This window comes from Neofelis nebulosa, chromosome 11, assembly GCF_028018385.1.
Source record: "Neofelis nebulosa isolate mNeoNeb1 chromosome 11, mNeoNeb1.pri, whole genome shotgun sequence".
Taxonomy (NCBI): domain Eukaryota; kingdom Metazoa; phylum Chordata; class Mammalia; order Carnivora; family Felidae; genus Neofelis; species Neofelis nebulosa.
In genome coordinates, this window is record NC_080792.1 from 87,321,109 (window position 1) to 87,346,586 (window position 25,478).

Below are 25,478 nucleotides of genomic sequence, written 5' to 3' on the forward strand. Positions count from 1 at the left end.
ACCAAATCATCCTTTAACTTTCAGGATGATAATATCCTGAAGGGAAGAAAAAAACATACTAAGGAGTAAGAGCATTTTGATACTGGCCACTCTTATGGCCCAGAGGACCAGTTCTTCCTAATTCCTCTCGGTCAGTGCTTCAGGAAGTCACACACCCAGAATTAAAGAGTTCTACTATGAGCAGAGGAGTAGAAGAAATCTCTCAACTTGGATATTTTGACCTTCAGTAACTAATGAATGTTTAAAAAAAATAGTCCCTATTTTTAAAACATCTTAATTTACTTAAGAGTTGCAAAATCATTTTTACAAGTTTCTTTAGCTCAAGTCTGGACTTTCCTACCTCGAAAACAACAGACCTGTATTAAACTGTTAACTAGGGGCACCTGGGTGGCTCGGTCGGTTGGGTGTCTGACTTCGGCTCAGGTCATGATCTCACGGTTCGTGGGTTCGAGCCCCGCATCGGGCTCTGTGCTGACAGCTCAGAGCCTGGAGCCTGCTTCAGATTCTGTGTCTCCGTCTCTCTCTGACCCTCCCCCGTTCATGCTCTATCTCTCTCTGTCTCAAAAATAAAAAATAAACGTTAAAAAAAAAAAAATTAAAAAAAAAAAATAAACTGTTAACTAGGCATGCTGGAAGCAGCACGCTGAATTAGAATGGTGGGGCATTTGGCCTGCAGAAAAACAAATAACCACACCTCTTTCTTGGCAAAAGCGAGACTCATTTGACCTTTTACTGAAGGAGCGCTGTTTGAACACAATGAGTGTGCAGGGTGTGGGGGAAGGAGCATTTTGTTAGCTAACCTCATATTTGATAAAGTTGGCAGAGTCCTCAAGGTTCATTTCTTCTCTTCTCAGTGGGTTGTCATGAGTGGCCAGAGCCAGGCACCGCAGTGTGTCGCTGCCACTACCCCATTCCCTGATGACAGACATGACCTTCTGTTTGACTCCAGGGGTCATAGGGACTTTGGTACTTCCAACCCGAATGTGGGTGCACCTGTCAATGACACCTTCGGGAGCGCCCTGGAAATGTTACAGATTTAGATCAGGAACTGTACTTACTGGGCTCACCCAGGATCCTAATCCTGCAAAGAACATCTCAACTGCAATCTGCTGTACTTGCCTTCACAAACATTTTGCTCATCGATGTCCGGCTTGGTTTGTTTGGTGTACAATAAACTGACATTGATTTTCTATCGCGTGAAAACTCGAGAGTAAATTCTTTTTTCATTAACTGCTTTATGACCTGAAAAGAGAACACGCATGGAATACTACTGGGTAACAATTTCTGAATATTTTTTACTTGGTCAACAAATGTTCACTAAGCGCCTATTCTGTGACAGGTGCTGGGGTTTAGCCATGGACAGCGAACAAGTTCTCACCCTCATGAAGTTTAAACTTGCCCTCTCATTTGGGAAAGACACACTAGAAGGTAAATGCACATATAGTAAATGCTATGGAGGAAAAAATGTTTAGATAAGGCAAGGAAGGGAGATAGAAAATTTGTGTATGTATAGGTTGCAATTTTACATAATGTAGTCAGAAGAAGGCAGACTTTGAGTAAAAATGTGAAGGATGTGTGAGCTGAGAGTGCCGAAGTGCAGGTTGGCATGACCTGGCATGTTCAAGGAGCCTCCGGGCCATATAGCTGGAAGAGTCGCAAGAAAAAGAGAGAAGTGTAATGGCTGGGGGGGGGGGGGGGGGGGGGGAAGGGGGGGGTAGGTGTGGGAGGACAGAAGCAGGTTGTAGGACTTTGAAAGTCACTTTAAGGCAATTAGCTTTTATAGCAAGTGAAAATGGGAAGATGATGGAGGGTTTCAGGCTCTCGCAGTTGAAGGGGGACAAGGAGCACCATTTAGTACAAATAATCTAAGAGAGATGATGGCAACCGTGGGCAGGAATGGTTGGTCCACAGCACTGCTGCCCCCCCTGAAGTGTCTACTGTGATGGAAATGTTCTATGGGAGCTGTTCATGTAGCTGTCCTATGTGGCTACTAAGCACCTGAAAAGCCATTGTTCTCTTTATTCTAAATAGCTTTAGGGAGCCTGCACATTAGACGCCAGCACACTGACCTCATGGAAGTAACTGAAGCTCATGGAAGAGCTCATGGAAGTAACTGAAGACAGAAAAGGTTGAGGACTGGGCTCTGGGGCCTCCCCACCCGGGGTCATATGTGTAAGATCCAACCGAGGAGTTGGCAGAGGGATGGGAGGGAGGAGAACAAGTGAAGGAATGTTTCACAGAGGGAGAGACCAACAGCTCAGGTAAATGAGGACTGAAAATGACCCTTTGGATTCAGACACTGTTGCGCTGTGTACACAACCATGTTATCTACAACATACACTGTACCTTTTTAACAGTAAAAAAAAAAATCTTTAATGTTTATTTTTGAGAGAGAGCATGAGATGGGGAGGGGCAGAGAAAGAGGGAGACACAGAATTTGAAGCAGGTTCCAGGCTTAGCTGTCAGCACAGAGCCCGACGCAGGGCTCGAACCCACGAACTGTGAGATCATGACCTGAGCCAAAGTTGGATGCTTAACCCACTGACCCACCCAGGTGCCCTACACTAGCCTTTCTAATTTTTATACCTTTGATTTCTTTTTCTTGTCTTATTAAATTGACTGGGGCTGCTGGGACAATACTGAATAGAAACATTGAGAGCAGAAAATTTTTTGTAGCTACTAAGTATGACATTAGTACAGACTCTGTGTAAATATACCTTCAACTTGAAGACAGGTTTGCTGAATTGTTTTTGTTTTGTTTTTGTAGTTTATTTTGAGAGAGTGAGCAAGTCAGCAAGGGATGGGGAGAGAACCACCACAAGCAGGCTCCACGCTCTATCTCACAAACTAAGATCATGACCTGAGCTGAAATCAAGAGTTGGAAGCTTAACCGACTGAGCCACCTAGGTGCCCAGGTTTGTGGAGTTTTTATCATGAACACAAATTTTACCAGATGCCCTTTCTACATCTACTTAAATGATCTTCTGGTTTTCTGTCTTTATTCAATTATGTGAATTACACTGATCCTCCCCCATCCCCCACTCAGATATAAAGCTAGTAATTGCAGAAATCCTCAAGAACCTCAGCATCCAATGTGGGCAGTGATGAGTGGACAGACATCTGTGGGTTCTCTGCCAGGCTGGGTGGACTATGGTCATCCTCTCAGCCAGAGCTGCCTCAAGCAGAAAAAAGACCATCACTGAATTCTGCATTATTTGACTCGTATGTATTTATTTACGTGTTTAGTTTTAGTGTTTAGCATTTTCACCAAATGCTCTAGAAAGACTGAAGGAATGTGTAGTGATTCTTAGGTGTAGATCTGGGCACCAGATACATTCTGGGTGGAGAGAAGAATACAGCCATTTCTAACAGCATCAGGATAGTCCATTAGGCCTTAAAAAGCTGGGTTCTGCCCACTTCCTCTCTGAACTACAACAGGTTCCTGCTTTCTAGGGGCCGGAGACTGGCATGAGTTCAGATCTGGAAATTTTCGGTGAAGGAGCCCCCATGACAGTCATCACTGATCTCCTCGCTCAGCTGCTGACAAAAAAAATGAGGCAGCCATGGATCAAGAAATGGCTTAGTCTGCAGACAAGAGAACAGACAGCCTTGCCCTTACGTCCCGTCAAAATGACAGTTAATACACTGCTTGTAAGCTCCATACTACTTGTTTCCCTTTATCGAGTGGTTACAGGTCTAGAATCAAACAGTTCTAACCCTCAGTCTCTGTGAAGGTTGCCTCTGAGGGACTTAGTCAAACCAACTAATAGAGCTGTCAGACAATGTGGTTTTGCAAGGATGCCCCTCTGCCCCCTTTATCCCGCCCCAGCTCACTGCCAGTGTGAGAGTGAGGGCTCTAAAATGGAGAGCAGGACATCTCCCATTTTATGGATGCCACAGGAGCTGCCCAGGACCCTTGTGACTATGAGATTGCTAATGGTGGAGTGTGGATCATGTCACAGCGGGGAGGGCCTTAATTCTGGTGTTAGCTTTGCTTTCTTGATAATATAAAGGAGATAAAAGGATGCGAAGAGAGGGTGCTAGAGAAGGAGTCCAGTTCTGCCTCACCCTGTGAAACTATGCTCATCACTGCAGGCCTCAGTTTCCCTGTCTGTGAATGCCAGACTGGACTGGATGGACCCTTTCACAGCCTGACATTGGTGTGCTCACCAAAATGCTTAAAAAACTTGACCGGAGGGGCATCTGGGTGGCTCAGTCAAGTGTCTGACTTCGGCTCAGGTCATGATCTCACGGTTCGTGAGTTTAAGCCCTGCATCGGGCTCTGCTTTGGCATTGTAGAGCCTGCTTGGGATACTCTCTCCCTCTCTCCCCTCCTCAGATTGCACATGCACTCTCTCTCTCACAAAATAAACTTTAAAAAAAAAAAAAAAAAAAAGAACTTGACTGGAGTGCACTGGAGAAAATCAGAAAAGTGAAACAAGAGAATACATTAAAACAGCTACTTTGAGAAATTTTACTAGAAAAGAAAAGAAGCAGAGTGCTAGAGGGGGAAACAAAAAAAAGAAAGTTTTAAGATAAAAAACATACTACTCTGTCCTGTGCCGATGAGGATCTACCAGAGATGGAAAATGGATAGTGCAGGAGAGAGAAGTCGGGACTCATGGCACAAAGGGCAGGGGGGTTCTGACAGGAGCAAGGACGACAGATTGCTCGCGGTGCCACGGGAGAGGAGGTAGAGCTTACAGGTGCAGACAGCTGCGTATGGCAATTATCTAGTGATTGCTTCTATTTTCTTGGTCAGACAGGTAGCCAGATCATTGTACCAGAGAGCAAATGAGAGAAGGAGATGCCGCCAGTTTGAGGAGAAGGTATGAATCTACCTAATTGTCCAAGAGGACGGGGAACGAAAGGCAGTGCACACAACACCCCACGCTTCAATACTGACCGAGTTGCAGGCATTTGCTCTTTCTATTTTAGAAAGACCCTTCAATTCGGTATCAAATACATTCATCTTCTCTACTAGGCAAGTGAGAGCAGTCTCTGTAGCTTCCCCAACTTTTTCATACACGCCCTTCGCCTGTATTGGTTAAAAGCATAAAGTGAAAAAGCAGTGAATAAGTTTTTCATCAATAAAGACTTCCCATCAGAGGAGAGCTTGTCTTTCGTTGCACCATTATTGTCGGGGCTGTTTTTATCCTACTCTGGAGCAAATGAGGCAGACAAAAATACACTCAAAGCACATTTTATCTTATTCTAATAACGATATTTTTTATTTCCTTTAACTATGAGAAGCCAATAGTCACAGTATTAATTCAAACAACTTTCAAATAGTATGTGAAATTGCATGTCATTATTTATCATTCTATAGAGTTCACATTCAGGTTCTGATGGAGACTGGCTTGTCTTTTAGAAACCAGTGGGTTAATCTGTAAGTAAAAAGGGAGGAAAAAAAGGTCTACTGTTTAAATTTTATATTATTTTATCATCATCATCATCATCATCATCATCATCAAAACAGCCCTCTAAGCCTCAGCTCATCCTCAAGGATATACTACTACCCATCTTAAAAAACAAGATTAATACCCTCTACTTTCAGGAAAACCTTTCCTCTCCTAGGTTTTCTTCACTTTTGGTAGCCACACTACAAGCCAAAGGGAACATCGCATACATCCTCTTAGTTTAAAAGTGACTGCAACACTCAGAGGATAGATGAAAGGCTCTCGGCTTTCTTTGACTAGGTCATGCTGACTCGGATAAAATGGAAAGAGGAAATAAAATCAGAAACCGTTACTTTCCAGAGGAAGGAAGGCTGGATTTTCATTCCACCCACCCCACCTTTGAGCTAGAATAGCCAGGTCTACTTTCTCATTTATGAGGAGACTTACCTCATTGTAATCCAATGCAGAATCATTACAAAGAGCACAAATTGTTGCCAATTCCACAAGACCATCATATTGATGACATTTCACTGGTTTATCATCTTTATGCCTATCAAAAGAAGAAAAACACTTTTAGAGCATAATGTGGTCATCTCTATTGATTTTTATTTAATTTGTAATATAATTTTGTGGGCAACAGCCGGGCAAGTATTCAAAAAAATCTGAGTGATGGTTCTTAGAAATCTGATGCTGGAGACAACAGAATGTGTCTTTGATATTAGGAATCAACCAATAAAGACCAGAAGTTCTTAATTAATGAAATTCTTCCACCACAGGTATCAATACAGAACAAACCAGCTGAAAAATTCGGCTCTAAAGCAGAGCTAAATAAAAATGAAAATAGTCACTGACTTATAACCTGTTTTCTCTTAAATCTATACAAGTACCAAACTGCTACAACGGATCCTTTAAATGATAAGGTGGGTTTACTCACACTTCTCCAATAGGTGCATATGTTGACCCAGTTATGGTAAACTCATTAAGGGAACAAGTATCCCCCTCAACCTTGTCCAGAATGAACATCTACAGAAAAAAAAGCGTCAAGTGTTTAAAATGTGCCAGAAAAAAATAATCTCTGCTAAGACAAAAAGCATTTCTCATGGAAGAAAACAATTTTAATGAAACTTATGAACTGAACCTCAGCATCAGATTTTTCCTTATTCCAACTAGATGCTATTTAGGATTGCCTCCCCCATCCATCCAAGAGTCTGAAAAACAGTATCACAGAGGTGCTGAATAAATAAACAACAGGGGCACCAAAGACACAGAAGACAACCCACATGAAATCTAAGTTATGAGGACTCCAGGTCATTCAATTCCAAAGACACAGCAGTAGTCTTCAGAGGACTCCGAATTCCCAATTTCAAACGGCTGGCTGAGAAAGTAATATTAGGTAGTCATGCCTGGGAGCTAATAGTAAAAGCCTGGGAAGAATAAACTCACATTTCAGAGCTGCATAAACATTCCCTGAGTAAAATAAGACAAATCACTTCTCTCCTCCTTCCCACTTATTTTTATTGTGGCAATAGCTCATTTTCTATGAAGCTGCATAACTCCATGTGCACATAAGGAGCCTGCAGAACTGACTGAACTGACATCACCAAGGCAACACAGACAGAAGCATGCTTAGGAAAGGATTCTTAATTTTACAGTGACATGAGCTAGTTTCTTAAAGATCAGGTTCCCCCAGCCCCCCTCGGTTTGCTTTTCAATCATGATTTAGAAGCCCAGTTTGGAAGACTCAGATTTAGACTTGTGTTTTCATGCAAATTGAAACTATAACAACTTCTCATAAAACAAAGAACAAAAACACAAAGTGCTACTTCAACTATACTTTATGGTGCCAAAATGCCTCTGAAATATGAACAATTAAGAACATGACCAGGGGTGGCCGGGTAGCTCAGTTGGTTGTCTGACTTGATTTCAGCTTAGGTCATGATCTTGCCATTTGTGGGATCAAGCCCTATAGTCAGGCTCTGCACTAACAACTTGGAGCCTGCTTGTGATTTTCTCCCATGCCCCCCCCCCCACCCCTCCCCTTATGCGCGCTCTCTCAAAACAAATAAAACATTAAAAAAGAAAGAGAAAGGAAGGAAGGAAGGAAGGAAGGAAGGAAGGAAGGAAGGAAGGAAGGAAGGAAGGAGAGAGTGAGAGAGGAGAGAGAGTCAGAAGAAAACGGGGTGCCTAGGTGGCTCAGCCAGTTAAGTGTCTGACTTCAGCTCAGGGCATGATCTCTCGGTTCGTGAGTTCAAGCCCTGCACTAGGCTCTGTGTTAACAACTCAGAGCCTAGAGCCTGCTCCAGATTCTCTGTGTCTCCCCCTCTCTCTGTCCCTCCCCTGCTTTTACTCTGTCTCTCTCTCAAAAATAATAAACATTAAAAAATTTTTAAATATATAATCAAACCATTTACAATAGTTTAAAACTACTAAACTCAAGTTTAAAAAGAGCCACGTAGTGCTTTAAGGTATCTTTTCAGAGAATCTCAACTCATATTCAGTAACAAAATCAGCTCATGCTTATTTTAAAGTAACTTTTTTTTAGGGGCGCCTGGGTGGCTCAGTTGGCTAAGCATCCAACTTCGGTTCAGGTCATGATGTCACGGTTCATGGGTTCAAGCCCTGAATCGGGCTCTGTGCTGACAGCTCGGAGCCTGGAGCCTGCTTCGGATTCTGTGTCTCCTTCTCTCTCTGCCTTTCCCTCACTAGCACTGTCTCTCAAAAATAAACATCAAAAAAAAAAAAAAAAAAAAATTAAAATAACTTATTTTTGCCTCACAAGATTTTTGCTTGTTATATAGGACAAACTTTTAAGTTCTGAAAGTTTTATCTTTTTTTTTTAATATATTTTTTTAAAGTTTGTTTATTTTGAGAGAGAGAGCGTGCAAGCAGGGTAGGGGCACAGACAGGAGAAAGAATCCCAAGCAGGTTCTGCACTGTTAGCGCAGTGCCCAATGCGGGGCTTGAACTCATGAACTGTGAGATCATAACCTGATCTGAAGTTGGAATGCTTAACCGACTGAGCCACCCAGGCGCCCCACATCTCTTTTTTTTAAACTCTACACCCTACACGGGGTTCGAACTCACAACCCCAAGATCAAGAGTCACATGCTCTACTGACTGAGCCAGCCAGGTGCCCAAAAAGCTTCATTTCAAAAGCTACTTAGATATAAATTAACCCTGGAACGGAACTAGGGCCACGAACAACACATATGTCTATGTCTTTTTTTTTTTTTTTTTTTAATGAAATTATATAAGAGGATTTAAAACTGTGATGACTCCTGATAAAAAAGGTTCTAATTCAAACATGCGCAACCAGTGTTAAATGAGGAAAAGATTCATGTCCAAGATCACATGCAGCAGTATCAGTGACGCCTACATTTTTTTCTAACAGATACAACAACTAAAAAAAGGAAGCTTGTCAAATGGCTCCTTCCAAATATGTTTGACATTTTACAGAAGAGGAACAAAGGACCAGAGAGGTTAAACAAGTGCTCAAGGTTATATAATTATTAAGTGGAAGACAGAGGACTAGGTTTAACTACCCATCTCTCCTATAAAAAACCCAACTTTACCCTTTTTTTACCCTTTTATTAGAAGCTGTGTGACCCCCCCAGACATATCACTTAACTCTCAACTTCTCAGGGCCTGAGTTTTTAAACCTCTTGAGCAGGATTACCAGGATTCATAAAGTCACAATGTGAAAAACTAAGTACACTAAGCAACATCATAAGTTGACATTATTACCACACACCATGTCATTTCTTTTATGATACAGTTTAAAAAAGTGAAACTTTCAGTTGATACCACGGTCCAAAATATTCTAAGATATTCAGAATTTTAGTTCACGTTAAGTAAATCTGAATGCAAGTGGGCATGGTAGATTACAAGTAAACCATTTAGGAACTGCATGATGAAAGTATTTCTAAGTCAAGGGCAGTTATGCAACCTGCTGCAAGAAACCTCCCATAGAATACAGATTAGCATCAGCTTTCTGTCACAGAGGTACAACAGAACAAAGAAGCAGGCTACGCTGTTTAATGGAAGAAAACATCTTACACCAGCTAAGAGAAAATATAAAAACAAAAATCTTTTATTACAGACTCTGTTTTATTCTTAGTTTGAAATCTGATTTGCTCCCACAGTTTGAAATTAGTTGGCAACTAGCTATTAGCCAATTTACACCTTTTCTGGTTCCAAGGAATGAAAACCTAGGTAAACCTAGGTAGCTGAGTCAAACCCTGCTTATTACCACATAAGAGACAAAACACCTGTCCATTCATTCTAAATTGGGGTCTGACTACACAAAGATTGGGGGGGGGGGGTTGTGTATCTACAAATCATCATGAGTTTCAATTTGGCAAGATAAAAATTCCAAGGGTTTAATTGTATTAGAAGAAAAATGATTTCTAATATGAAAAAACATTATCCAAAACCTGGAAATAAGGCCAACAGGATATCCACAGTCCCTTCAATGTCATTCAGAAGCATTACTTTACAGGCTCAAAGATTAGTATTCTAGAAATATAAAACACTGTTCCACTGTGCTATTTATTTATTTAGAGCTCGTTACTTACAGGAGGTTGTGGATACTCCTACAGGAAAGACAAACTGTAGTTTCACTGCCCTAGTGACTACTTTTTTAAAAAGTTTATTTATTTGTTTATTTTGAGAGAGTGCAAGCATGGGAGAAGAGCAGAGAGGGAGAGGGAGAATCCCAAGCAGGCTCCGCACTATCAGTGCAGAGCTGGACTCGGGGCTCAAACCCACAAACCGTGAGATCATGACCTGAGCCGAAATCAAGAGTGGCAGGTCACTTAACCAACTGAGCCATCCAGGCGCCGGTGCCCTATAGGATATTAACCAGTTTTTGTAATCTAACATATAGCAATTCTATTCTATTACTGAGTACTTCCTCAAATGCTCTTTGTAATCAGTGTTACCATTTTACTGATTCTCTCAATATTTAACAAGCCAAACAGGATCTTTGGTGTCCACTCAGTATTTTACAAATTGTGTACCTTTGGGAAAATTATACTTTCACTTGTATAAAGTTGTTCAAATAAAACCTAGGGAAAGAACTTAATTCAGCTGTATCAGTATTTCTGTAGTTATTACTTTTCTAAGGGCAAGTTTAAACAGTTTCTTATTTTATCCCCCAAGTGATGGTCAAGACAACCTAAGAAAGAAAGATGAACATAGAACAAAGCAATTATTTGTGCCTTTCAAGAAAGCATGTCTCATCCACTGTGTTATGAAAACACAAGTTAGAAGTTTAGCTAGGCTGGTAGGTAGGGAACTAGCCGCTTTACAGAATTCTCTTAAGGCTGTTTCAGTAACATACATGCACTCAGTGATGGAGCAGTCACCTAACACATTTACAGCCCGTCTATAGTTACCTTCCCCAGTGTAAGTACGTTAACCATGCAGATACCCTTATTTCATGAATTAGTTTTAGGAATTAGAGGACTAAATTCCTTTGAGGCATCAGATTACCTTGGGTTAAGGCTATACACACAACCCTATTTGTTTAAAGTACTTTAAAAGGCCTCAAATTACAAATCCAAGGTTTTGATGACATGAGGGCATATTCTTAGGATGAATCAATAACCACCAGCAGCAAAGAGTCTTAAATCACTCCCACTTACCCTGCACACTGACATCTGGTTCGTCGTAAGCGTACCAGTCTTGTCTGAGCAGATAACAGAAGTACAACCAAGGGTTTCCACAGAAGGGAGACTTCGAACAATGGCATTTTTCTTTGCCATTCTGCGAGTTCCAAGAGCCAGGCAGGTGGTGATGACAGCAGGCAGACCTTCAGGAATGGCCGCCACAGCCAGGGCCACCGCAATTTTAAAGTAGTAAATAGCACCCCTGATCCAGGAGCCTCCATGAACTGGGTCATTGAAGTGCCCAATGTTTATGATCCAGACTGCAATGCAAATAAGGGATATGACTTTGGAAAGCTGCTCCCCAAACTCGTCTAGTTTCTGCTGGAGGGGTGTTCTCTCCTGTTCTGTTGCCACCATCTCATCCCGGATCTTGCCGATTTCTGTGTTAACTCCAGTTGCCACCACCACTCCCATGGCTTTGCCAGCAGCAATGTTTGTTCCCTACAACAGAAGTAGAGGAAACTGATTAGAAGAGTAACACTGCACCCAACTTAAACACCGACTAGTGAACTCAGAACAGTTTACTAGTCTGTGGGTATTTATTAGAGCACCCAGACACTCTCATATTCTGCTGGGCCTTCCAGTGGCTGCTGCTACTCCGAGAACTAGCCATCCAACCTGGACAATGCAGGCAGCATGGTCTGGCTCTTCTTGTTTCTCATTTCATGCAGTTCCTACTTGCCCAGGGAAGCTCCACCCTGACCACCCGCCCCTGGAAACTCTACTCATAATATTGAGCCTGGCTTGCAGACTGGCTTTGGGCTGGAACAGGGCTCTGACCCCTCTGCGTTCCTGACTCTTCAAACTCCATCCGGCCCTCAACCCTAAGCATTCTCCACAGCTGGCTCCAATAGCTCAACCTCCCTGCCCCCACTGTGATCACCTATAACAAGCAGGGCCACCAGCACCGTGAGCTACCTTGAGGACCTCCACTCAAGCACTGGCATTCAGAAATCATGAAATCAAGTAGGAGCACTCTCTTCCCACCCCACTTTACTTCCCAGTGCTGGTGTGATACCACTTCATGATTTTCACTGTAATCCTATAGCACCTGACTTACTAGGAGTGGCTAGGCTCCCATACTAACCCGTATACAAATACCTACCGTTTGAAGTATTTGAAATGCCAAACAAGCAAAGCCTATCAATTTCTCAACTTTTCATTTCAAAAAAATTTAACAGAAAAACTGGTGTACAATGAACACCCGTTTTACTTTTCACCCAGACTCACCTCTTATTATTGTTGCCACATTTGCTTACTTTCTAAACACACACCTTTTTCCTGTGATCTACATACTGATATCATCCACATCATTTAAAAACATCTTTATAGGCTAAGCCTTTCTCACACAGATCTACTTTTCTAGGTATACAGATAAAGAATTTAAAGGTGTTTGACCTGATCTTTACATTTGACAAAGTACTTACAGAAAACAGCATGTTCTTCTTATCTTGGTTGACGGCCCGTGGGTCTGGGACAGGGTCAGTGTGCTTGATGACAGACACAGACTCACCTAAGCAGGTTGAGAGAAGGAACCATTAGATCCGTGCCATCCACATGTAGAACCTGGACCCTCACTCATTGAACTGCTAGCACTCTCAGGAAATAGGATAAAAGACCCCATCTGCTCAAAGGAGGTGAGCTAGTAAAACTTCTAAGTTCTAACTAACTTCAGAGCAAAGAATGTCAGGATTAAAATTAGTACAATTTCAAAATAAACTTAATTTTGAAATAAAATCCCAGTCAACTGCCTTTATTTCCCACAGTAACTATTCAAATCTAGTCTGTTTTCAGGTATCAATTTTATACTCTAATACTGTGAATATGTATTTATATTTATTTGTTGTAGTTGCATATACACACTAATACTTCCAAAAAAAGGTGAACATATATTCTTAACACACTAAAAAACTAGATACATTATATTACGTAATGAGGAGCATCAATGGGAAACCTGTTCAATAATGTCAGACATGAGAAATGAAAACACAGTTTTAGAAATATCTGCATTAGTGATGAGTGATCAGACCATTCTATTTCAATAAAACAAAACTGAAAAACATCAGCAGTTGCACTAAAAACACCACATGGTATATAAAGGACGACTTCTTACAACTTTTACAATGTCTCATTGAATTCGGTTTCAACTTTACTTAACATCACTTATGAAAATAACTGGGGTCACTCTGAGTAATGCAAAATATGGCTCCAGTTATTAAAACTGGAACATGATTATTTTAACAAAAAACATTTAAGAGATTCTATGAAAAGTTTTAAAAGTTAATTATTTCTATGGGCACACGATGAAAATTTTATATGCACAACCTAATCAGTTTCCCAACATTTTATGGCTTAATCAGCTTTCAGCTATTGCTGCTAATGGGAGTTTTAGTAAATAAGCTATTCATAACGAAACAATAAAAAACAGAGCTCAGGCTACTCACAATACTACCTCCCATTACTTCAGCTGCTTTACAAAACTGATAATCAGATAAATCTTGATTACCTTTGGATTTTATACTCTATTTAATTCAGGTTAGCATTGTGTCTGAGTTAATCTTCTGACCACCTTACTTCCAGTTAATATGAACCCTCCCCCCTAGACTGTACCTTTATCAAACAAAAATGGAAAAATGTTCCAAACAATCTCAGATCTAAACATGCAAACTTCAGGCAGTAAAACATTCACCATTTTGGAAGGTGCTAGCTTTTGTTAATTCTACATTTGATCATTGCCAAGTATGATAGATGCAAGAGTAGCATTCCTCCAATGAAAAAAATTACAGCTCTGGAGCCTTTTTCTCCTGCCTGGAAAAAGAACACTAAGTAATTCATTTTCCACAAAAGAGAGAGACAACACTTCAACCTGAAGATTACTGCCCTTGCTGGGCGCTTGGGTGGCTCAGTCGGTTAAGTGTCCGACTTCGGCTCAGGTCATGATCTCGGGGTGAGTTCGAGCCCCGTGTCGGGCTCTGTGCTGACAGCTCAGAGCCTAGAGCCTGCTTTGGATTCTGTGTCTCCCTCTCTCTCTGCCCTTTCTCTGCTTGCATGCTGTCTCTTTCTCAAAAATAAGCATAAAAAGAAAGGAAGGAAGGAAGGAAGGAAGGAAGGAAGGAAGGAAGGAAGGAAGGAAGGAAGGAAAGAAAGAAAAGGAAAGGAAAGAAGGAAGGAAGGAAGGAAGGAAGGAAGGAAGGAAAGAAAGAAAGAAAGAAAGAAAGAAAGAAAGAAAGAAAGAAAGAAAGAAAGAAAGAAAGAAAGAAAGATTACTGCTTCTGCTAATGTAGGAATTTGTAACTTTTTTTTTTTTTGAAAGCTAATTTTTGGCAAAATTTAAAGGGGCCTTAGGAGATGAAAGCCAAGTTTGTTTTTAAATACCTTTAAACCTCATACATTGACAAAAAAGCCTAATTTATGAAGTTTTAAGAAGTAAATATCTTGGAGAGGATTAAGTGAAGTACGATAAAGGGACAGTGAGGCAAGAGTCAACTCTTAGCACAGGATCTGAGAGAGTCTGCACATTCAAGGACTTTCCAATGTATAATGTTTACCTGTGAGAATGGACTGGTCAACTCTCAGAGTAGTAGATTTGATGGAAGTTAATCTTATATCAGCAGGAACTTTGTCACCAACTAATTGGGGAGAATAAAGGCAGTTAAAATAAGCAACTCTGTAATTCATGTTCGTGTTTCAGAGAGATAAATCTGTCTCCAAATAAAACAAATTTTAAGGGAAATACACAGCCTGTATACAGCACAAATATATCAAAATCTGTTAAATTAAGTAAGATAATCAACTTATCCTTAGGGTTAGAAAAACTCTTGCTAGACAGATAACAGATTATCCCATCAGAAAAGCTAAAATATCACAAATAGGTAACAAACGTCTCAAAGACACTAAAAAAAAATCTCACTTGTAAGAGTAACAAGAAATGGAAGCAGGAGACACCACTTTTAAACTATCAAATTGACAGACAATTGGGGCGCCTGGGTGGCACAGTCGGTTAAGCGTCTGACTTCAGCCAGGTCACGATCTCGCGGTCCGTGAGTTCGAGCCCCGCGTCAGGCTCTGGGCTGATGGCTCGGAGCCTGGAGCCTGTTTCCGATTCTGTGTCTCCTTCTCTCTCTCTGCCCCTCCCCCGTTCATGCTCTGTCTCTCTCTGTCCCAAAAATAAATAAAAAACGTTGAAAAAAAAATTAAAAAAAAAAAAAATTGACAGACAATAAGAGTTGAGAAAATGTACCAAGTATGCGAGGATGTATAAAAAACAGGGATTCTTACAGGGTGGTGACTCTAATGTCTGAAAATTTTCATTTAAATAAGGAAAAAAAAAATCAGTGTCATAAATCACTTGGAGGCAAGTGCCTGAGCAGAGATCAATGAAATGCTGTGTTAGTACACAGTTAACAACAACAAATTAAATGCATGTAATGTCAGTGAACATTCTACATAATATTAACAGTCCATTTAGTGTGTAATTCCACTCTGGTTCCAGACTTTGTGCCCACCTTCATACGCTGCTGAGTACGAAGAAAAAACTGTTACAAAATCTCTGGAGGGCAATTCGGCACTATATATCAAAACTGCAAAGCACAATCTTTTTTTTACACCACGTATTCCACTACAAGGAATTTACTCTTCAGATAGGCTCATACGGAATGTAGTTAGTCACAGCATAGTTTTTTATTAACAGTAGAAAGATAAGACAACTCCATTCATGCTAAAGTGAAAATTTCCTCCTTAGGTATACTGTATATTAAGGGGGGGGGGGGGAAGACCATGAGTGTGAAACAATACTTATAGACAGCTACCATTCATAAGGGAAATACCTCCGGGAAGGGGTCACAAAATGTTAACGTAGGGGTTACCAGCGTGGTGGATAGAGGGAGACTTTTCACTTTGTACCCTTGGGTATCTTTTGAAATTTGATTTATCAAATAAGTGAATAAGCCTTTTGAAATTCACCCCAAGGGGTGCCTGGGTGGCTCAGTCTGTTGGGTGTCCAACTTCAGCTCAGATCATGATCTCCCAGTTGGTGAGTTCGAGCCCTGCTTCGGGCTCTGCGCTGACAGCTCAGAGCCTGGTGCCTGCTTCGGATTCTGTGTCTCCCCCTCTCACTGCCCCTCCCCCACTCACTCTCTCAAAAAATAAACATTAAAAAAAATTTAAAAAAAAATTCACCTCAAGAGGATCTTTAAGTCAACACAGTCTTCTTCACTAGGCCAAAGAGCTCCTTTAACAGCTCTTTTAAAGGGCTCACATCTCTAGTTTGTATAAAGTAAATGCCACATTGCAGATATAGGAACAGATAAAGCCACTGTTTCACATGGGCCTGGAGAATAGTGTCCAGCACACTGTGGGTGTTCAAATACTGTTGAATGAGGACATATCAGTACCAAAGCAACTGCACATGGTCAGCTTTTCCTGACCTTCTAAAAGGTAACTAAGGGGGGGGGGGTGTCTGGGTGGCTCAGTCGGTTAAGTGTCCGACTTTGGCTCAGGTTATGATCTCAGGGTTTGTAGGTTCGAGCCCCACATCGGGTTCTGTGCTGACAGCTCAGAGCGTGGAGCCTGCTTCAGATTCTGTGTCTCCCTCTCTCTCTGACCCTCCTCGGCTCACACTCTGTCTCTGTCTCTGTCTCTCTCTCTCTCAAAAATAAATAAACATTAAAAAAGTTAAAAAAAAAAAAAAAGGTAACTATGGTAGTTTTGGAAGTCTGATACAAGGAGAGCTAAAAATTAGAAGAAATATAGTCTCCCCTAGCATTACATATAGTATTTTTAAGTCAAATGTTCATTTCCCATACTTACTCTACAAACTGAATTTTAATTGTCACTGGTTATATACAAACTGGCAAAATAGCTTTTCTGTCCAAGGAGACTCATTTTATTTGTCAAACACCTACCACTTAGCTCTGGTTTTTCTGCCTTTCAGAGCTTTGAAGTTCAGGAACAGCTGGTTTGCTTTTTGACCTCTAGTTCATTAAACCACCCTGTAGCCTAACTAGGGAATGTGGTCACAAAGGGGCACAGAAACAGACTGTCAGTATATAATCTCAAGAGACAAGGATCACCCTTGCATTTGACTGCAGGGACACATTAAGTTAAAGTGAAACTCCTGCTGGAAATGCTTATGCAACAAACAGCAATATTCCCCAACTGAATAAACGAGAACCTTTCCTCTTAATTCTGTTCCTGCTACAATAAGTAACCATATATAACTAAACTTCAATGGCCTAACAACAGCTCAAGTGCTCCATCAAGATAAAAATTTGAAACCAATTAAAATTTTTTACAGTAGGGGAGCCAGGGTGGCTCAGTTGGTTAAGTATCAGACTTCAGCTCAGGTCATGATCTCATGGTTTATGAATTCGAACCCCACGTCGGGCTCTGTGCTGACCGCTCAGAGCCTGGAGACTGCTTCAGATTCTGTGTCTCCCTCTCTCTCAAAAATAAAGATTAAAAAAAATTTTTAATAAAAATTTTACTGTATTATTTCTGGATGTCACAATTAATTCGATCACATGTGATCCTGAACATGAAAAGAATAGGGGCACCTGGGTGGCTCAGTTGGTTAAGCGTCTGACTTTGGCTCAGATCATGATCTTGCGGTTTGTGAGTTTGGGCCCTGCATCTGGCTCGGTGCTGACAGCTCAGAGCCTGGAGCCTGCTTTGGATTCTGTGACTCCCTTTCTCTGCCCCTTCCTGGCTCACTCTCTCTCAAAAAATAAATAAATGTTAAAAAAAAAATTTTTTTAAAGAAAAGAATTATAAGGTTCAATCATAAGCATTGGACTCTAAATGGAAAATTTACTTGAAAATGGTTCTTGGGGCACCTGGGTGGCTCAGTTAGTTAAGTGTCTGACATTCTTGATTTTGGCTCAGGTCATGCATGGTCTCATGGTTTGTGAGTTCAAGCCCCACAACAGGCAGCACAGAGCCTGCTTGGGATTCTGTTTTCCCTGTCTCCCCCTTCCCCGCTCTCTTTCTCTCTCAAAATAAATTAAAAAAGGAAGAAAGAAAGAAAAATGTTTCCTGCTGTCAGAGGCAATTTATGTCATGGTCCTACAGGAGCAAAAAAATGTCTAACATGGCATAGAGGTCCCCACAATCTGTAAGTACTCTGACACTTCGGTCTCTATAACAGCTGAACATATACCAGCAATTAATTAATTAATTAATTTATTTATTTATTTATTTTTATACCAGCAATTTAAAAGAACACTTCATTTTATGTTAAAAGTTGAATCCTGTTTTTCTAGTTCAACAATTTCACATATAAGCCCTAGTTCATACTTTTTTGAGAGAGACGGACACAGAATGTGAGTGGGGGAGGGGCAGAGAGAGAGGGAAACACAAAATCTGGAGCAGGCTCCAAGCTCTGAGCTGTCAGCACAGAGCCCAATGCAGGGCTCAAACTCATGAGCTGTGAGATCATGACCTGAGCCAAAGTCGGCCGCTCAAGCGACTGAGCCACCCAGGCGCCCTGGAATCAATACTAAATATATGCAGCATTAAAAATTATACTCGTTCTGATGGAAGTAGAGTGTACTATGTTAAAAGTGAAATAAATCAGTCAACGAAAGACAAATATCCTATGATTTCACTCATACATGGAATTTAAGAAACAAAACAGGTGAACATAGGGGCATAAACAGGGTTGCTAGAGGTTGGGGGGATGGGCTAAATGGGTGATGGGCATTAAGGAGGGTACTTGCTGTGATGCATACTTGTTACAACATGTAAGTTATAAATCATTAAATTCTACTCCTGAAACAAACGACAACAAAAAAAACAAACACAGGTGTGCATGTATACACACACACACACACACACACACACATTCTTGAACTCACCCAACCGTGAGATTATGACCTGATCCAAAGCTGGATGCTAACTGAGCCACCTGGGTGCCCCCGAAGGTCTATATTAAATACATGAAGGTCGGGGCGCCTGGGTGGCTTGGTCGGTTAAGCGTCCGACTTCGGCTCAGGTCATGATCTCACGGTCCGTGAGTTCGAGCCCCGCGTCGGGCTCTGTGCTGACAGCTCAGAGCCTGGAGCCTGTTTCAGATTCTGTGTCTCCCTCTCTCTCTGCTCCTCCCCTGTTCACGCTCTGTCTCTCTCTGTCTCAAAAATAAATAAACGTTAAAAAAAATTAAAAAAAAAATACATGAAGGTCATTTCTTTGCTGTACAGAAATTATATGGATATACATTTAATTGTTGGCTAAATATTTAGGAATGACTCAAATGTCAAATGCTAGTGGAACAGATGACCTGGGAAGCCCTTAAAAACTGACCTCAAGCTTTTCTCAACTTTTCTTGGTTCTGATAACAGGCATTCTAACTGGGGGGCAATTAAATATTTAGGAGCTAAAACAAAAGATCACCTGGGAGCCTTTTATAAACTATACACTCTCAGAAACTACTCTTCAAGAGTCTGGTTTAATGCATTTGGCTTGGGGTCCAGGAATCCACCTTTTAAAAAGTTCTCCAAGGGTGCCTGGGAAGCGTCTGACTTCAGCTCAGGTCACGATCTCACAGTTCGTGGGTTCAAGCCCCGCGTCAGCCTCCTGGAGCCTGCTTCGAGTTCTGTGCCCTCCTCTCCCTCTGCCCTTCCTCCACTCACCCTCTCTCTCTCAAAATTAAACGTTATAAATACATTTTTTAAAAAAAGTTCTCCAAACACTAAAACAAAAAACAAAAACAAACAAAAGGAAACAAAACCCAAAAAAACCTAAGAAGAAACAATCACCACCATGCACAATAACTGGAGTCACAGATCCCATGAAGGGCTTGTTCAGAACAGCCTACTGTGTGCTGCATCTCATGTACCAAGTATGCCAGCTCTAGGCCAAGAGGACCTTAAGTCCTCCAACACCTGAGAAATTTATCATCTTAAAGTTCTACATTTCATTGTTTTCATCAAAAACTATCTCTAACGAAAGGAAGCATAAATCCATAACAAAGCATCAGTCCAAACTGGTGTTCCTCAACACCTGCTTTGTTCTAGTATCCTCTTAGCTAGAAAACCCCCACATCATCTTGATCAACCCTCAGTTTAGTCAGGAAACTAAAGCTAGAAGTAAAAGGAGTCTTGCCTAAGGAACCTCAATTAACGAAAGACTTCTTTTAACCTGCTATGTGACTCTGCTTTATGCTTTTGTTTGTAATAATCAATACAGGATTCAATCTATTAGGACGCACACTCTCTAGGGAAGCAAAAGAAGATTCAATTGATACTTTTCAAATTAAGACATGATTATTTTCCTTGTCCGCTGGCTTCTATGAATTTCAGACAGAGGTTTTGTGTGTGAGGAGCAGGCAGTGCTGTTCCTGATGATCGCACCCAGTAATATTTCCCTGATGGAGCATGTCAATGCCCTTAACAGCAAGTGGTAGTGGAAAATTCTTACTCTTGCCAAGGGGATGCTCTGCAATTTTCTCCTCTGAAAATTTTTTTCCCCGTCTCTTAGGTTCTGGTGGTGTAATAAAAGAATAAACTGTTAGAAATACCTTCCATTTGTTTAACCTCGGACACTTTTCAGATTCAGCTCTTGGCTTCATAAGTCCATCGGTCTTTAACCTGCTACCACAATAGGGATTTCTACTCTGAAAAAAATCCTCCATGTATAATTAATACTAGCTCACCAAGAATGCAAGTAAAAGTCAAAGGAAATTACTCTGCCACATTTTAGAAATGAACGCAAACTTCCTTTATCTTAAAACCTAGAAAGGAATGTAATCCATGGTACTTAAACGATGTTTACATCACTATGTCAAAAATAAATACAGATGGGGGCACCTGGCTGGCTCAGTGGGTGGAGCATATGACTCTTGATCTTGGGGTCATGAGTTCAAGCCCCACGTTGTATGTAGAGATTACTTAAAAAAAAAAAATTAAATATTTAAAAATAAACAAATACTGATGGTTAAATCAGCATTACTCAGAAAAGGCCTTTTTATGAACTAGTTCTATGAAGGGGAAAAAAAATCTAATTTACTGAGGCAAATTCTACCGACTATTCAAGTCTTTTCTAAAAAAACTATATATAAGATCAGAAATTATCGCCTAAATACCACTATTGTTTTTTAGTTTATTTTTTTGATATACATGTTTATCTCTTTATTTATTTAATGTTTATTTTTGAGAGAGCGAGTGAGCACGCATGCATGAACAGGGGAGGGGCAGAGAGGGGGAAACAGAATCTGAAGCAGGCTCCAGGCTCTGAGCTGTCAGCAGAGCCTGACGTGGGGCTCAAACCCACAGACTGTGAGATCATGACCCGAGCCCAACCGACTAAGCCGTCCACACGCCCCTCGTTTTTTTACTTTAAATGGCTCCTAGGAAAAGCAAGCTGTAATAGAATTAACCTAGATTAAACATTTAACTATGACTTAAATATTTTCATTGTTCTGATTTGAGTCATCAATTTTATAGTTGGGCAAAGTGAATGAAATTCCTCACTTGAGAAGTCCACTTGCCTGCTTTCTCCAGACCTTAGGGTAAGTAGGGAAGGAACATTACAAATCACCATAGTACACTAAGTTTGCTTCCAGTCCATTTGTTCAAAGTATTATCTATGATGGCTTAAAATGCAAACGTAGGGACACCTGGATGGCTCAGCTGGCTAAGCTGGGGACTCTTGATTTCAGCTCAGGTCATGATCCCAGGGTAGAGGGATCGAGCCCTGCGTAGGGCTCTGTGCTGAGAGTGGAGCCTGGTTAAGAAGATTCTCTCTCCGTCTGCCCTCTCCCATGCTTGCACCCTCTCACGCTCTTCAAAAAAAAAGGGGGGTGGAGGGGTGAGTGCCTGGGTGGCTCAGTTGGTTAGGCGTCTGACTTCAGCTCAAGTCATGATCTCACGGTTTTAAGAATGACCCGTGTTGGACTCCATGCTGGGCATGGAGCCTGCTTAAGATGATCTCTTTCTCCTCCTGCCCCTTCTCTCTCAAAAAATAAAATAAAAAATAAAAAAGTAATGCAAATATTATAGTCTCTTATTTAAAATGTTTAAATACCTTCTTCCTCCCAGAACTGAGATCAAGTCGGTATCTTAAAGGTGGTTTATAGCACCTCCCAGGGCCCAGCTGCTGCTTGCTTCTTACCACTTTCCTCTCCCTCTAACCTCCAACACAACGGTCTCCAATTCCTCAAAGCTCTTTCTGAGTCTTCATACACCCTCTTCTCTGCCACCTTGCCCCACCCCGAACAGCGAGGCATTCCTCAAATTCCCATTTTAGGTTGGCATCCCTTTCGATGCGCCCACAGAGAGCTGTTCTTTCCTTTCCGGACACGCTCACACACGTGCTCAGTAAGTCTTCCCATTATTACACCAAAAGCTCCATGAGGCACGCACTCAGTCACTGTGCATTTCCTAGCCCCGAGCACTGTGCTGGCACACAGTGGGTGCCAGATAAATATCTGTTAACAAATAAAATACTTGCACACATTATTTCCTTTAATAAACAAGCATCAGAGACTTATGATAACTATCAAGTTGAAGAATGTCACAAAGGGAGGAACAATGAAGAGAGTCAAGACCAAAGAGATCTCAGACTTGGTTAAGATGAATGAAGAAACAAGTGATTGTTACTTAAATTTTACATTTAGACTAAAAACAAAACAGAACATGTATGCTAGCACAGATTAGCTAGAGGTGGAGGGGAAAGAGCACATGTGAGAGCAGGGTTTTAGCTGGTAGAGCAATGAAGGTTGCCAAAGAAGTGTCCCTAGTCTGTAAAAGCAGAAGAGCGTCTCGAATATCAACCAGACTCCATTTACGTAACAGCATTTACATCTGAGCACCAAAGAAAACCATCAAGATGGTAAAGGGTTTGAAAATAATTACATGAACAGCTGAAAGAGCAAAAACTAACTTGGAAATAAACTTCTGGCATCCTCACACCGTTTGCACTCCAGACTCCCTGCTCCACCCCAACTGCCACCTGCTACTGGACAAGCTGCAGTGGGTCCGAGTTCTGGCAAAGTTCCCTTCTAGTTCTCTAAAGGCAATGAATTTACCTTCCCCTACCTAACAGGCCATCATGGGAGGAACCATCAAACTTCTGTGTGACTACAAAGTGAAAACTAACGTGGAGAACAGACAACTATATTTTAGCTATTAGTAAGGATTGTTTTATAATAAAACTGATTAAAAATAGCATAGCTGGTCCTAAGGAGCCAGGTTTCCAGTTACTAGAGGTGGGAGATGATGCTCACTCAGTACATGCTGCTGACGCAGTCCGTCACTAAGCTCACAGTACACAGCATCCAGCACATCCCCTGACTTTTCTCATTATTACAGAAGCAAAGCCTGCTTTTAAAAGGTGAAAACCCATTCCTTACTCCTCTCATCAAAATAGACACCAGCTGTTAGACGTCTTTATCTGCTAGGTATTTCTCTATGGATAACTTATTAAAACTTCATTAAAATAGAAATCATAGGGGCGCCTGGGTGGCTCAGTTGGTTGAGCATCCAACTTCAGGTCAGGTCATGATCTCGCAGCTCATGAGTTCAAGCCCCGCACCGGGCTCTGTGCTGACAGCTCAGAGCCTGGAGCCTGCTTCGGATTCTATGTCTCCCTCTCTCTCTGCCTCAACCCACTCACATTCTGTCACTGTCTCTCTCAAAAATAAACATTAAAAAAATATATCTAAAAAAATAGAAATCATAAACCTCTTCCCTTTATATATGCTTATCTGTCTTATGCTTTTTTAATGGCTGCATAGTTAATAACATACACTAAAATTTGGAGAATGCTTGGTTATTCTATACCAAGCACTACTATAAGGGGTTTATGGGTTAAGAACAATCTTCATGATTCTAAAAGGTGTGATTCTCTTCTTTCCCAGTTTACAGATGAAGAAATGGAGGCACAGAAAGCTAAGGTCACAGTGTTTATATCCACACCACACACTAAATCAGTCACTATTTTCATGGCCATCTAGGCATTTATAATTTTTCCCATTACAATGATCTATGCCGAACATCTTTGTGTACGGAGATTACTTCTGGAAGATAGACTCCTAGAAGCAGAATTTTCTAACATATACTCCACCAAATTTAATTCCTGCCATTTCCTAATACTTTCAATCTTGTATTTTTCTGAGCATTAGTAACAATCAGCACCTTATTTTCCAAAATTCTTTTATCTTCAAGATCAAAGTTTTTAACAAAAAAAATCAACATCGTTCTACATTTTTACATAGTCAAATCTGGTGATCTTGGCAGTTCTGTTTCACACTTAGGAAACATGTTCCCTATACTATGTGGTTTCTTCTAAGTTTTCCAAAATCTTAATCACAGTGACACGGATGGAGCTGGCACTTACTGGTACTGTAACTACCACTGAGTCATGGGGAATGGAGAGGAGGTAATTACAGGAAATCAGGAAATGCCAGCCCCAGGAGATTCAGGTAAAGCTTCAAAATCAACTAGTCCATTGTGATCTGATGGTCAGAGAGACCTGAGTTCCTTATTTCTCATGGGTCCCAGTCTTAGCTACCCTGACTAATGAATGAAGGGCCCTAGGTCTCAAAACTCTGCTTCTAATATATCTGAACTGATTTCTGTTAGATTATTTGCTCTTCTGCTTATGTACAATTATTTAAGATTAAGAACATTTCTGATTGTAAAACTGAACTATGACTTACAGGAACAACTAAGATCATGATTTCTACATTATCTGGTTGCAGAGGCTGAGACCAATACCTCTAGCTAGCCTGGTTTTCCTACCCTCACTGCAAAACAATTCCATATGGGGGAAAAGGCTACACAGCAAACCTGCTCACCACCTTATTTGGTCATACATTTTTGCTTCTCCTTCTCTGATCCATGTTTATCATTTTAGAGCATTTGGTTTTTTTGTTTTTTGGGTTTTTTTTGTAAGTAATCTCTTCTCCCAACATGGACTGACACTCATGACCTCAAGATCAAGAGTCACATATTCTATCAACTGAGCCAGTTAGGCACCTCATGTTATCATTTTAGAAACAGGTGAAAACTTTTTAACAATGTTCAGCAATACTATGTAAACTGCTTAACAAGACAATATTTTACTTAATTACACCACTTAACTGTACTTCACTGCACCCCCCATTTTTATTAAGATCAACATATCACCCTATATAAGCTTAAGGTGTACAACATAATGATTTATGTATAAATTGCAAAATGATTACTACAATTAGGTAACATCCATCAGCTCACATAGTTACAATTTCTTCCCTTGTGGTAAAAGCTACTTTTAGCAACTTTCAAACATACAATATAGTATCGTTAACTATAGTCATCATGCTGGATAGTACATCCCCTGAACACTTGTCTTATAACTCGAGTTTTGTACCTTCCGGCCACCTTCACCCAATTCCTTCACTCCTGCCCCTGGCAAACACCAATCTGATCTGTTT

The 25,478-nt window shown here is 40.9% G+C and overlaps 1 protein-coding gene and 1 long non-coding RNA gene across 5 annotated transcripts in view; one reads left to right on the top strand and one right to left on the bottom strand.

The window, feature by feature from the left end:
- The window catches only part of ATP2A2 (ATPase sarcoplasmic/endoplasmic reticulum Ca2+ transporting 2), a 59,143-nt gene that overhangs the window by 10,329 nt on the left and 23,336 nt on the right, over positions 1–25,478 (bottom strand). For both annotated transcript variants that reach the window (XR_009250501.1, XM_058691278.1), the window contains exons 6-13: positions 14,617–14,697; positions 12,496–12,581; positions 11,045–11,509; positions 6,334–6,422; positions 5,847–5,949; positions 4,907–5,038; positions 1,120–1,242; positions 801–1,019 (exon numbers count right to left, since the gene is read on the bottom strand). Coding sequence is in view for 1 of the 2 variants with exons in the window: in XM_058691278.1 (XP_058547261.1) it covers positions 801–1,019; positions 1,120–1,242; positions 4,907–5,038; positions 5,847–5,949; positions 6,334–6,422; positions 11,045–11,509; positions 12,496–12,581; positions 14,617–14,697 (1,298 nt within the window). In the remaining variant the exon portion in view is untranslated. The remainder of the gene's footprint in view (positions 1–800; positions 1,020–1,119; positions 1,243–4,906; positions 5,039–5,846; positions 5,950–6,333; positions 6,423–11,044; positions 11,510–12,495; positions 12,582–14,616; positions 14,698–25,478) is intronic.
- On the top strand, positions 1,242–5,109 carry LOC131489364 (uncharacterized). Of its 3 annotated transcripts, none has more exons than XR_009250506.1 (3): positions 1,242–1,428; positions 2,032–3,728; positions 3,904–5,109. It is a non-coding gene; the product is annotated as an uncharacterized LOC131489364 (long non-coding RNA). The 3 variants fall into 3 exon arrangements; XR_009250505.1 differs by having other exon boundaries at positions 2,032–2,915; positions 3,454–5,109; XR_009250504.1 differs by having other exon boundaries at positions 2,032–5,109.